Source organism: Ailuropoda melanoleuca, chromosome 16, assembly GCF_002007445.2.
Source record: "Ailuropoda melanoleuca isolate Jingjing chromosome 16, ASM200744v2, whole genome shotgun sequence".
Lineage (NCBI taxonomy): Eukaryota > Metazoa > Chordata > Mammalia > Carnivora > Ursidae > Ailuropoda > Ailuropoda melanoleuca.
This window is the reverse complement of record NC_048233.1, coordinates 38,173,645-38,187,647: the sequence shown is the minus strand read 5'-3', so window position 1 is coordinate 38,187,647 and position 14,003 is coordinate 38,173,645. Positions and strand designations below refer to the sequence as shown.

Genomic DNA, 14,003 nt, shown 5'->3' with positions numbered 1-14,003 from the left:
CATGCAGTAGGTGCTCATTAATGCACGCTCGGGGTGGAGCACTGATGCTTTTGTCCGCAGGCTACCACTACATAAACACTGGCTGATTAACTGAGGCCTGAGAGAGAGAGAGAGAGCGCACAGGAGTGGGGAGGAGAGGGAGAAGCAGACTCCCCATGGAGCGGGGAGCTGGACCTGGGGCTTGATCCCAGGACCCTGGGATCATGACCTGAGCTGAGGGCAGACGCTTAGCCGACTGAGCCACCCAGGCACCCCATCAGTTGGCATTCTCGTAGAGTTGTAAACAGGACAGCTCAATGGGCGTNGTAGCTCTGTCTTAGAGGATCTCTTGGTCTGTGACACCCCATTCCAGCGGCCATCTCTTGAAATGTGATTGAAGCCTTCTTGACGGGAGGGACTAGACCGCATTTCTTTTGTTCTCCTCACAGAGTGCCCATGCAGTAGGTGCTCATTAATGCACGCTCGGGGTGGAGCACTGATGCTTTTGTCCGCAGGCTACCACTACATAAACACTGGCTGATTAACTGAGGCCTGAGAGAGAGAGAGAGAGCGCACAGGAGTGGGGAGGAGAGGGAGAAACAGACTCCCCATGCAGCAGGGAGCTGGACGTGGGGCTTGATCCCAGGACCCTGGGATCATGACCTGAGCTGAGGGCAGACGCTTAGCCGACCGAGCCACCCAGGCGCCCCATCAGTTGGCATTCTCGTAGAGTTGTAAACAGGACAGCTCAATGGGCGTAGCAGAGGTTAATGATGGGGTTGCACCGGGAAGACTTCCCTACCCCTGACTGGCCCATGAAGCAGGCAAGAGAACGCAAGGCTCCAGGTGACTCTGTCAGAGCATGTGTCATCATCAGTCATTATAACCCAGAAGATGGGCTGAGATGTATGGGCGCAGCGGACGGGACTCTTCATCTCCTGAGCCCAGTTCAGAGGAGACAAATCTGGACATGTCCTGTCTCTCGAGGCCTTTTTTTCTTGGGCCCTGGGGAAAGGAGAGGGCCTGCAGACAGCCTGCTTCCTATTTCTAGGTAACCCCTCTGCCTCTCCTTGGACAACAGACATGAACCCAGGAGACAAGTGGGGCTGGGGGAGGGGTGCCGAGTCCGAGAGACAGAGGAGCTTCCCTCTGATTTAGCCACGCTGGGTGGGAAAACTTTCAGCCAGTTGATCTCTTATTTTAGCTTCGTGGTGGCTGATTTTCAGATTCAGTTGATGGGTCATTGACAGTAAAACTAAATTTTGCTAGGATTAGGGTAAAGGGGAGAAACAAACAGACTGGAGCTAATGCCTCTCCTCACAAAACCACACGCAGCCACCCACTTTCCCGGTGGACCATCTGAGGCCCACAGAGAAAAGCTACTGGATCAAGATCACACACCAGTTTAAGACGCACAGATCAGTGTAAAGTTAGAGTTCCTGACTCCAAGGCCAATATTCTTTCCACTGCTTCATGCCCAAGAGATTTGCAAGAATGTATAAGCCATTCAAGTGAAGAAATAGAATATTCCATAAATCTGTGTCTCTAGTACAATACGTAATACAGGTGTTCTTGAAATGTTTGCTGGAAAAGATGGTAATGATATTGCTTTTTTCCTGCCTTCTCACTCCCACTCATCACAATCTGCTGCTGGATTCACCTTGCACACACTCCTTCTGGGATGACTAGCCCCCCCTCCCCCACCTCACATATCTCAGCGCTAAAGCAACAGCCTTAATGAGTAACTCACCATGCAGAAAGAAAGGAGACAGGAGGAGTACCACCACCACAGGGAATGTTTCCAAGCTGGCAAGGTAGAGAAAGGGAGCTCCCTTTGTGAGCGTACGGACGCACCACCCCGCACCTTTGCAAGCCGTGCAGCCCGAGGCACCAAAGCGGTAGAAAGTCTGCTCTTAGTAAACACATGGACTTCTACCCACCAGCGTGTCTAAAAATCTCCTTTCTTCCTCCTGCCCTGGCCCGGATCATGTTACTCATCAGTTCTCAGGCTAGACAACTATCTCAGAGTCATCGCCATTCAGAGTCACCTGCATTGGGAATCTGCGCTAGACAAAAGTAATCCCTTCTCTTTAGCTTAATGCCAAGACCAAACACACCAGACTGGACAGACCCTCACAGGCATTAATAACAGGGGAATCTAATGTCTGCGAAGTGCTGTCATTTAAAAAGCACTCGGTAGGTGCTCAGCAAGGGTGAAGACAGTAACCACATTCACAAGGAGAATGCTGGGTATTTACAGCCCTCACAGAAGAGTAGAGTGATGTGACATTTGCTGCGAAGTGCACTTGCCAGAGTCATGCTCCGGGTTTCTGGGCGCTTTGCCTGCAATTCAACCCTCTGCCACCAGGCGGACACTCGGTTTTGTCTGTGGACAGTTTGAATAATCTGGCACAGGTGGGTTTTTTTATTTAAGTCTATCTTTCCTGACAAAATAGAACCCTTTGTTAATGCGTGAAGTATAAAGATCACAGAGAATCAGAATAAGTAATTTAGAAATAAAACTACACAACTCCAAACAAGATTTGAAGACACAGAAACACCTGGCTACGAGAGGCATCGTTTTCGTTTATTTTGAATTGTTCTCCCAGTCCAGGAAACACCACATCGGTGCTCCCCTGACCTGAGAAGCAGCAGCTTTTCCCTCTCGTGGCTTTGAGTTAGATCCTCTCAAACTGCTCATCAAACAGGATCCAAAAGCCTTGCACGTGGTTTCCCTCCAATCTTTATCTTCCCACAGTTCAATTAAACTTGTGTTTTTGTTTAACCTGATAACTGTTGAGGAGGTCAGTTGCTATTTTCATCTTCCCTGTCTCCAAGACAACGTGACGAGCTCGTGTTCTCCTTCTTAGGGAAAGACTGGGCCCAACGATCATTATTCCCAGTGCCAAGGGTGCTTTTCAGGGAGTATCGAAAGTTTGTGCACCCAGAGTTTGTGTTCTTGATTTTAAAATAATTAAAATGTCTTCAAACATTTTATGTTTATGGCCTCAAATTCCAGGATATTCATCGATCAGCCTAGATTCCATCGGTTGTCACCCGAAGTCGTGGAAACATAACGGGGAAGACAGACATGTTAATGGGACTCAATGAAAAACAAGGTGAGATTGCTTTTTCATGGTGCAGCAGGCAGGTGGAATGAGGGTCGGTAACCAGGGTGGTGACCAAGGAAAGCAGTGCTGAGGACGAGAAACACGGCTCGGAGCCTCTGTCACGCGCCCCGCGGCTGCATCACATCTGTTACTCCGTTTGTCCTGATGACGAGCCCGTGAGCAAATGGCTGTTATCCTTGTTTCACAGACGAGCCGGGACGCCAAGGAATTGGCCCACGGGGAAAGGCGAGGAGATGCGCCCGCCGTGCTGAACCTGAGCCAGCTGAAGGGCAGCCCTCGTTTCTTCTTATGTTTCCGCAAGACCACAGGAAGGAAACGTGTGTGTGCAGGTACTGCGAGGATGACGCTAGACCGACATCTCGACGGGCTGGCACAAGTGGCGACACAGGTGGGACTCTTTACTCTCTGGTTCGTGTGCGAAGGAAGCGCTTGTACGTCTAGCCGAGGACTCCAGGGCAGAGCTCCCACGTGACAGGGAGCAAACGCCACTGCCACCGTGGGGGCCTCGCCTGTCACATAACTAAGCTGCCAGAGGAAGAAACTTACAATCGGGGTGAAGGTGGGGGTGGAGGAAGGCAGATCTCTGGAGGGCATAACGAGATTAGTAACACCGTGGCGCATGTGCGGCCAAGCTGTCCCCACTGCCCAAGGCCATGTCAAGAAGAGCTCCGACAGGTAAAGGCCAGAGCCGAGTGTCTCCATACGTGCCATTGCATTGTGCCCCGTCGCACCTCGTCACAGCACAGAACTCATTTACCTCTTAGTGTGGCTTTTTACATGAGTGGCTCCTCCGAGGGGGTGGCGTTCTTGAGGGTAGGCTCCGTGCTGCATAGGCCTCTCTTTGTGTCCCCCACACCGCTTAGCGGCGCCTAGGGCATTGTGGGGGCTTAGCCCAGCCGAGCTGAAGGAATGCTGGCGAGCTGGCGAGAGACACGGGAGGGGGAGGGGATGGCAAGGAGGACAGAGCCAGCTCCCCCGCCCCCCAAGAAGGACTCCAGTGCACCAGTGTCTGCCAGGGCCGGGTGTGGAGGGCCGCGGGTGGGTGTCCCCGAGGAGCCGGCCCACAGGCCGGAGTGGGGTGCGGGCCTGCCGAATAGAGTGGTGCTCCAGCCTCCCTGGACAGGTGCCTCGGGCAGGTCAGACAAGGTGCTCTCCCGGGTTTGCGGTGTGGAGAAGGGCAGCACACACTGTCCTGCTCCCTCAGAGGTTGTTTTTGGCAGGGGAGCCCACGAGAAGCTCACCACACGTTCCCTTGAGCTTTTCAGGGACTTCCTGGAGGGCAGGCCCACCCCACCCACTGGGGCAGAATAAACTTGGTTTCCAGGCACCTGGCTTTCTCTGAAGGTGTATGTGTCCTGATGGGCCCAGAGGCCTCCCCGTATGGCTCCTGGCTTCCCATGATACTTCCCTCCCAGAAAGAGTTTCTGGATGAGCAGCCCTGGAGAGGCAGGGCTGAGGGGCTGTTGGGAAAGAGGTAGGATGTCAGTCTCTGCTCGGCGCCCCGTTCTGCCCTGACACTGTCCCCGCAGAACCCAGGCTCTGCCTTGCGATGATCCCATTTCCAATCGGGGAAATGGACCATAGGAAAAGTCGCCTCCCATCTACTTCAGGAGATGTCCTTCGAAAGTTCACACACTCACCCCCATCCCCAGCAGCAGGCTTTTCTGGGTCATGCCTCTCCTACAACCTTCTGTCCATCCCTTTCCCTCAACTCGTTTCTCCTTTCCTCCACCCTTACCTCAGACCCCCCCCCCATGCCTGCAGATGCAGTCACCTGTGACCCCAGCCATCTGTAACTGCGGACCACAGCACCCGTTAGCCAGGGCCACAGAGAGCTGGCCAGCCACCAGTATGTCGGACGTGAGTGAGCTGGAGATCTTGGTGAAATGCCAATTCTGATTTAGCAGATTCTGCTTTTCTTTCTTTTTTTTTTTTTTAAAGATTTTATTTATTTATTCGACAGAGATAGAGACAGCCAGCGAGAGAGGAAACACAAGCAGGGGGAGTGGGAGAGGAAGAAGCAGGCTCATAGCGGACGAGCCCGATGTGGGGCTCGATCCCAGAACGCCGGGATCACGCCCTGAGCCAAAGGCAGACGCTCAACCGCTGTGCCACCGGCGCCCCCAGATTCTGCTTTTCTAACCAGTTCCCAGGGTAGGGGCCCTGCCTGTCCATGGACCACACTCCCAGTAGCAGGAATTTAGAAGATTTTCTCTGTGATGGCACCCTGCTGCAGAGACTCGACGTGTCTCAGTTACGGGCCCTGCTCTCAAGGAGGTCTGAGAAGAGATTCACACAGCATTTCTCTACCGGTTTGAGGAAAGACCAATGAACGGAGGAACGAATGACTAAGGGCACAAGTCCACAGTACAGGCTGCTCTAAGTGTAGACTTCAAGGGAGGGAGACAGACGGGAGACAGAAGCCGGCTGCTTCCACGTGTCTGGAAGGGTTTTGGCCCCTCAAAGGGTGTCCCCGGAGCCGCTGCGCCGTGCCGTCCCTTGGCGCGCGCCCAGAGCAGATGCTGTCTGGCCCTTGGAGACGGGGAGACGGCGGTGGCTGGACAACCTTCTGACATGGAAGGTGCTTCCCACGCAGCCTCTGCCGGGAGTGCTCGGACAGCTCTGCACTGAGGCTCTTATGCTTTTCCCTTCACCCCAGCACCATCAACAGCTGATGAGAGAGACACATGTTCCTTAAAGCCCGAATGCCACGCACTTTAAGAAAATGCAAGATTTTGTATGAAAGCCTTCTGTTAAAAAAAAAAAAAAAGTGAAATGGGAAGATCATTTCTGTATTTCTTCAAAAATTAGGTCTTTAAAAAACCCAGACATCTCTCTCCTTTCCTCCCAAAGGCCTATCTACTAGGGGAGAAGTCCAAGAGGGAAAAAGGAGAAGTAAGAAAGGCAGGTCTGAGCCAGACTCACTGACAACCAGTGGCATTCATGGAAGCCTCCTATCCGGCCTTGATCCCATCCATAGGGCCACATCTTATTCCCAGTGGCCCCCATGGCTGACTCCACACTGTTCTGGGCCCCTTGCCCTGTCTTCCAGGTGACGGGCCTGTTGGCTTTGTCATGGGAGCCATCCTGTGCGCTCCAGCCCCGTTCGTTTCAAAAAACCTCACCCATCCCGGAGCCTCACTTCACCCAGGAGGCCTTCCCCAGCTTGCTCTGTGGTCTCGAGAATGCTGTTCTTGCGTGCTCTCTCTCTCTCTCTCTCTCTCTCTCTGTGTGTGTGTGTATGCACGCACGCGTGCGTATGTGGTTTCTTTTCTTTTTTTAGGAGGGTACCTTCCTTACAGCATTTTTCACAGTCTGTTTCTGTTTCCCTTACAAACTCAAAGGCAGTCCCTTAATCCTGTCTCCCCATCTGATAGGGCAGCAGGTGTTCAGTGTGAGCGCTAAGCTGGGTTCGCACGGTGCTGAGACAGGGCCGAGGGGACTGAGGGGGATCCTTGGCGTTGTTTGCCTTTGGGACTACATAGTGACACATTTATGCGCCTGTGCAGTGGAATGTACACCATAAATCTGGAAACCCTTCCCGGGACAGTCCTGATTCTGTTACTCTGTCCCAAAAATGCCAAAGGAAAACATAAACACACCTTGAAAGGACGTCTGAACTGAGCCCAACCAACAGAAGCTTAATGCCACTGAGCGAGCTGGAGCCACTCTCCCTCCACCACGGCCGTCTGGGGAGTGTGGCTGGAGTGCAATGTGTGCATTCACCACCTGCCATATTTGGACTGGGCTTACCTCTCTGGAATGCGAATCCTTCCTCACTCTATCACTATTTTTAAATGGAATTTGTGCAGAGGGAGAGAAAGATCTTTTCTTTACAGTCTACCTACAAACATCTTGCCCAGTGAGTCTGTGTCTGCAGAAGTCTAATATCCCCATAAAAAGGAAAACATGGTGGGACAGTTCTTTCACAATACAAAACGACTGGGTGACTCCATCTGTCTCACTGGGTCGGTCGGATCTGGGGTAGATGCACGAATTGTGTCCGTTTACTTGCTCAATGTTTTCCCTACAGTGAGGTGTGCGCTCTTCTCAAGGGTGTGAGCAAATGATGAGGCCACGTGGGAGCTTCGTCCTCAGTCCTTAGCCACCCATGCCCTTCTTCCACCCAGTCGAGCCCTGCAGTTCTGGATGTCACGATGCCTCCTCATCTATTCAGCACTGCTGGGATAGCAGATTTTTCACGTTAAGTGAACAAACACTTATCTTCATTAAGTTTAACGCAGACCCTTCTAAAATGGAATGCGTATTTCCCTGCCTCTTCAAAGAGACCATATTAAACTTCAATGAACATTTTATTGGACATTTAAGTTCATTGTTAGGAACCACAGGACTGCAGCAGATGCTATAAACCAGGATACTCTCTGGAGCCACTGAGGACCACAGAGCATTTGCCCCCAGCCCTATGGGCCCTAGGCTACCCTGTTGTTTATTCACTGTGTCAACTCCTTATTGCTTTTCTATCTCGTCCCTTCCTGCTGTTCTTACTGTGTTTTCATCCCACAACTGCTCTCCTATCTTACCTCTATGTTTCTGCATCTAATTGGTGAGGTCTGATGACATCACCTGTTAATAGAATATCTAAACTATGAATCAACAGACACAGAGCAAGAGGGACTCTAGGATGCATAAAATGCATATGCTGGCACGTGACCCAAATCCAGCTGCACACGATTCCGAGTGCTGCTGCTTCTCCTGCTCGCTGGTTTGTTTCCTCTTCTTTTCAGCTTCTTGGCTATGTTCTGGATAGTGAGACTGTTGGGTAAATAATCTCCAAATACGTGATTNAGAGCAAGAGGGACTCTAGGATGCATAAAATGCATATGCTGGCACGTGACCCAAATCCAGCTGCACACGATTCCGAGTGCTGCTGCTTCTCCTGCTCGCTGGTTTGTTTCCTCTTCTTTTCAGCTTCTTGGCTATGTTCTGGATAGTGAGACTGTTGGGTAAATAATCTCCAAATCCGTGATTTTTTTTTTTTTGGTTACATACAGGTTCAATTCTAGTCTGAGGCACAAATTAGAGGTTTTTACATGGTAGTTGTTTGGATTCACAAATGGGTAAAATATTAATATTGGTGTTTAGTTGACTTTAGAATTTAAATAATTTCCATAATTTATTTTGGCTTTGTTGATTTAAATTTTCAATTTTATTTTGCTTTGGTCAATTATCATCTCTGATGAAAAAACGTTTGTTTTCCCACACAGGGAGTGGAGAACTGAACTGTATTCACAAATGAGCCATGATTACTGGAAAGAATCCAGAACTCTTATATGTAGAAAGAGTTCGCAGGCAAAGATGGGGAATCACAGAGTCAGAGGATGAAATCTAGAACAGCTTAGCCCCGGAGGATGTGGCACTTCGCTGCCTACCAAACTACATCACGTTGAAACAGGCTTTAATTTTTTCAAATATTTTAGTGTTTTCACCAAAACTTGTTGTTGAATTTTTATGGTCACTTGCATTGGAGGTCAACTGTATGACCGCCTAGCTCTGGAGCTGCCTTTGTACTGCTTGCATCCTAAAAGAAATCGAATTTTGCATTGACATGCACTAGTCCACAGGGGTTTACCTACTTCCTCCTGTGGGCTGCCATTGTGCTAGGCACTGTTCTGGTCCCCACGGGGCTCCCAGGCTCATTGCTAAGATAAGACCGATGAACACAAAGGTTAAAAAAAAAAAAAAAGAAAAGAAAAGAAAAGAAAACCACACACAAAAAAGTAAGCATAGAATATAAAAGTGGATACAGGCTACAAAATGCCAGAGGGACTCAGGCAGGGAGGCGGTGTGTTCTAGCGATATCAGAGAAGGCTTCTGGGGGGGCTTGCACTAGGGGGTCTTGAGAAACGTGTGGGGTTTGGTCATCCTACCTTCCAGGTGGAAGACAGGACCCATGGCCCCAAGGAGGGCCTGGGACACTGCAGGCAGGAGCCCTGCTTTCTCCTGGCAGCGGCTGGGGCTGAGGAAAGGCTCAGAGCTTCATGCTGGCTGTGAACAGGAGGTTGGGGAAAGAGCAAAGGCAGGCCCGTGGCAGGCAGAGCAGTTGGAAGCAGCGGTTCGATCCCTCTCCCACCTCCACCCAGACTGCACAGAACATGGAGGCATCTCTTTAAACAGTGAGAGGTCTTTCTCTTTCTGGCCAGCACACGCACACAGAAGTTCTGCACACTTGGAATTCCGGGCTCCATTCTGAGAAGCTTCAAAGCATGAGGCATGGGAGAGAGGGAGGGGAAGCCCCAAACTCCCTATGGCAGCCTGAAGCCGGGGGGTACAAGCAGCTTCTTCCCGGTGCCCCCAACTTCCGGGAGGAAGCACAGCAGAAACCCCACTGCCTGGAAGGGGAGATCTGGTCAAGTCAGGCCCCAAAGTCGAAGTTTCATGAAAGTTTGTGTTTTTCTTAAAATTCTTTGAGGGACCCGACTGTCCTCAGGGAGGGAAGACTATTTCCTCAAGAGGGAGAAGGTCTAGCTGGGGTCCTTTCCTCTCAAATATCAAATGGAGACACCAGGAGCCTGGAGAAGAGCAAGGCTGAGCCCGGGGGAGAGGGCAGCATCGGGCTAAGCTGCCCCAGGGCGCTCACCGGGGGAGGTGAGGTGAGGTGGGAAGCAGCAGAGGGCCCGGGGGCCAACTAGGAAATTCCCCCCTGGCTCACAGAAGTCGGTCCAGCTGGAGCAGCCTCCCCGCGCCCTGGACAGGGCTGCAGCAGTGACCAGCCATCCCTGGCCAGAGCTGCTCAACCCGGGGCGGCGGTGCCCACTCCCCCCGGGGTTCCCGGACCCCGGCCAGGAAGAGCAGACACCACGTCTGAGCCTGGAACTAGACAGTCCCCCACCTGGGCAGCGTGCACGGTTTAGTCTCGGCTCCCGCCGTCCTCTGCGGCTGTTCGAGCCCCCTTCCCGGGGCCTGCCCCGCCCCCACACCTTCACACAGGTCTCCCTCTGTGCTGTAACACACCGGCGCCTTTCCTGGCGATTGGCTCCGGCCAACGTCTGCCAAGGCTCCAGAGGACGCTCTTTCTTCGCAAAGCTGGATGGGGGAGGGGTCGGGGGCTGTTGCTCTGAACCTTCAGGTGGGAGCCCCAGGCCAGGTACTCCGAGAAGTGGCCAGAAGATAGGTCGGGGCATCTCCCCAAACCTGGCCCTGCCTGAGCTCTCCAAGATTTAGGATTTCAGATACCATCGCGAGCTCCCCCCGGGCCATCCTTCGTGTCCTCCGCCTAAGGTCCCAACGCGGAGCCCCCCTAGCCCTCCCCCGCTGCTCCTTTCTACCACTTTGCGCGCTCCCTCCTAAGTCTTTTCCGTCCACGGTCTAGGGCTCGCGGCCTGGGCCTCTGCAAACACCCCCCGCCCCTCCAATCCGGGCAGAACTCCGAGGGGAGGGGCCGGAGGCCCCCCTTCCCGCCTGTGGTCGGAGGGGGCAGCGCCGCAGCCCTGGGTTGGGGGGAGGACAGCAGCCGTCTCTGCGCCCCGCCCGATCAGGCCACTCAGCACACTAGGGGTGGGGGGCGGGAAGCAGGACTAGCGGAGAGGGGGGTCCTGCCCAGGCAGGTGCGGGCTCTGGCTGGGCCCAGGCGGGCTCCGGGGGCGGGGTCTCAGGTTACAGCCCCGCGGGGGGCCGGGGGCGGCCCGCGGTTTGGGCGAGTTCGCCAGTCTCGAGAGGGGCCGGGCGCATATAACGGGCTCCGCGGAGGGGAGAAGACGCAGAGCGCTGCTGGGCTGCCGGGTCTCCTGCCCCCTCCTCCTGCTCCAAAAGCCTCCTGCATGAGGGCGCGGTAGAGACCCGGACCCACGCCGTGCTCCTGCCGCCTCGCTGCGCTGCGCTCTGCTCGGGCGGCTCCGCCAGGCCCCGCGGTGAGCCATGATCCGCTTCGGGGCTCCCCAGACGCTGGTGCTGCTGACGCTGCTCGTCGCCGCTGTCCTTCGATGTCACGGCCAGGATGTCCGTAAGTCGCCCCACGCCCCTGCCTGCCACCCTTCTGTGCCATCCCTCCGCACCCTCCCCCCAGGCCCTCTACCGCTCTGGAGCCAGCGGGTCCGGGTTAGAGTGGCTCCCGGGGTCACGGCGCGCCGAGACTTGGGACTTGGGTGCAAGATGCTCAGGAGCTCACCTAGCGGAGTTCTGCAAGTTAGGGGCTCTGTCCGAGGGTCCTCCCGTGCGGGTCGCAGTTGGAGGCATTTGCAGGTCTCTACGTTGCGCAGGAATTTGAAACGTGCAGTGCCGGGTCGAGATGTTTGAGCACAGATTAAAGCGTGCTCTTTTCCACCAGCTTTGAAAATTAGGCAGGCGTACACGCACACAACTCACCTCCTCGAAGCCCTCGGAGTTCAGCAAAAACAGGTCTTAGCCCATCGATCTTAGGAGAAGTTGGAAGGGGCACTAGCGAAGGAGTGAGGAAGCGCCAAAGGGTTGACCTCGCAATCTTGTCTAGGGGTTGGTGGCTGGAGGGTTCAAATGGGAGTTAGACAAAGGAGATGCTCTGAAACTGGTGGGCTGAAATCCGAGGCCACAAAGAGGCTTCGGAGACGGGCTCTGAGACCTCAGCGCTTCTCGCAGTTTCCTCCCCCTCCCGGCTGGCTCAGGAGCAAGGTGCAGCCCTCATTCTCATCTCGGCTTTCGCCCTGCCTCTAACGGGTACAGAAACTTCCCGTAGGAGAGGCCATCTGAAAGGCGATAACATTCCAACCAGACTGTGCTTTTCAAACGCCCCAGAAAATAGCGCCCCCTCCCCGCCGTCTTCCCCTCCAAACCCCGGAGGTACTACGATGAGTTCCTCTTCTAAGTTTCTGGAGCTCGCGGAGCCAGGCTACGGGCTGTGGGTCTGTGTCTCTGTGTGTGTGTGGCAGGGGAGGGGGCCACAGTTGGTAGATTGCTGTAACAATTTCAACCCAATATAGTTAGAGATGGCAGTTTTACAGTCTAGTCCAAAGGCGGTTCGGATCGCACCTTTCCATCGCCTCCTTTGGTAAAGTCCCCACTGTCTGGGATTATATTCAGGACAAACGAAGCCTGGAAAGTGTATTAGGTAGAGAGGACTTTTTTTTTTTTTTTTTCCCCTCCACGTGTTTGGGCACGTTTCCGATGGCTGGGATTCCAGCCCTGTCTTTGTAAGTTACAGATTGTAAATCAATCGCAGAGGAAACTTTTTCTGGGGGGCGTCGGATGGGAGGGCAAATCAAAATCGCTCTGCCGACCACGCTCTGTTTGGTCTCGCCTGTCACCAGGCTGTCTCCAGAGACGGTTTGGAAGGCTCTGGGCCCAGGAGGACTTTCCGTTCATTAGAGAAGCTGTGAGGAGGGGGCAGGACTGGGGCCCGCAGCTCAGCCGCAGGGAGCCCCGGGCAGGAGAGTCTGGCCGGGTGGTCGGGTGCTGCGCTGAACTGGCTGCGCGCTCCCGGGCACTTGTTGGAATACGGTGTGTCTGTAAGTGATCCCGGCTCGGACTGACTCTATTTTGTCGTCAATTTGCACGGACACCCACCTCTGCTTAGTGCATAATGAAATTAGCTAAGTGACTTTAAAATAATTCTTCAATTCTCCATCTGGTATTAGTGGCACTCATTTCAGTGGCAGAGGCTCTCACCGCCGCAGCTTTGCCGGGAGTGAGTGAATTCCACAGTTTCTAGGGCCCAGATCTTCCGGTCGCTCCCCCTGCTCCCAGCGGGAGTGCATCGGGGCCATTGACTTTGCTCCCAGGCGCATCCCAGCCCCATCACCCCCTCCCCTGGGTCAGTGGACTCGAGAAGTGACATGGGGAAAAGCACGGTCTGCGTGGACGTCAGGGATGTCAGAAGCCTAGAGCTCGGGCACGCCCCTCCTCCCCATCTGTCCACGAGTTTGAGAAACTCATTGGAGGCGGCGTCTTTGACCCACATCTGCATTTCACAGCCCTCGCCTCGGAAAGTGCCCCTCGGCGGAGGGGAGAGACCTCAATCCTCCTTTGTGAGGCTTGTTTGCGTTGGGAGATTGGCAGCGATGGCTTCCAGATGGGGCTGAAATGCTGCCCGTATTTATTTAAACTGGTTCCTTGCGGAGACCTGTGAATCGCGCTCTGTGTGCGCTCGAGAAAAGCCCCATTCATGAGAGGCGAGGTCCGGCGGGTTCCCCCGGACTCCCCGACCCCCTCTCCACAATGCCCCCCTGTGCCCGCCCGCCGCCACCTCCGGGCTCCAGCCCTGCGCAAAGCGACGGCGAAGCAAAAACAGTTCCCCGAAAGAGGTAACTTTTTAATTGGCCTGCTACAAAGGGGCACTTTATGCCGCGCTGCGGTAACGAGGGGAACCGGATCAGGCGCGCCGGGATGCTATCGGCAGCCGCTTGGAACAGCAATTATGGTGGTGCTGGGCTCCTCCGTCCACACCTAGGGGATCCGGTTACGGGGCTGGCTCCTTTCTGGGGCAGTCATTTAATCCTACTTTTCACCCTCCCAGTGTCTGGGCGAGCCGCGGCCCGGAGAGTCATCCAGCGGCTCCCGCAGCCCGCGCCGCCTGGCCCCGCCAACGCGCATCCCTGGGCCGCGCGTCCGAGGGAAATCCGACCCGCATTCGGGCGCACCCCCTTTTCCCTGCATTTTCTTTTTTTCAACCTGAGCCCTCTTGGGTGAGAGTGAGCTTTTCCCTAGTCCGGACGGAAGACCGCAAACCTCTCTTCCTGCTCCTGCCCCACCGCCCGCTTTCTGCATTTCCAGCGGCTTTAGCGGTGGGCGTGTCCCCTCACGGGGACACCGTGGACACCCTGGGATCCCCCTACCCTCGCCGGGATTATCTCGCCCAAAGGCTGAGCGGGTTCCTACTGGTGGCAAAGGGGGGGGGAAGGTTTATCTTTAGATTTTCAGAGTCTCCTTCCAGAGCAGCAGACAGGCCCCTTTCTTTCTCCGCCC

At 54.4% G+C, this 14,003-nt stretch overlaps 1 protein-coding gene across 2 annotated transcripts in view; it reads left to right on the top strand.

Moving 5' to 3' along the window:
• The first annotated feature begins 10,661 nt into the window (after positions 1 to 10,661).
• The window catches only part of COL2A1 (collagen type II alpha 1 chain), a 34,071-nt gene continuing 30,729 nt past the window's right edge, over positions 10,662 to 14,003 (top strand). Inside the window, exon 1 of one of the 2 annotated variants that reach the window (XM_034645856.1) lies at positions 10,662 to 11,070. In XM_034645856.1, the coding sequence (XP_034501747.1) occupies positions 10,986 to 11,070 (85 nt within the window). In that variant the 5' untranslated portion in view covers positions 10,662 to 10,985. The remainder of the gene's footprint in view (positions 11,071 to 14,003) is intronic. The other variant, XM_011226315.3, reaches the window with a different exon arrangement.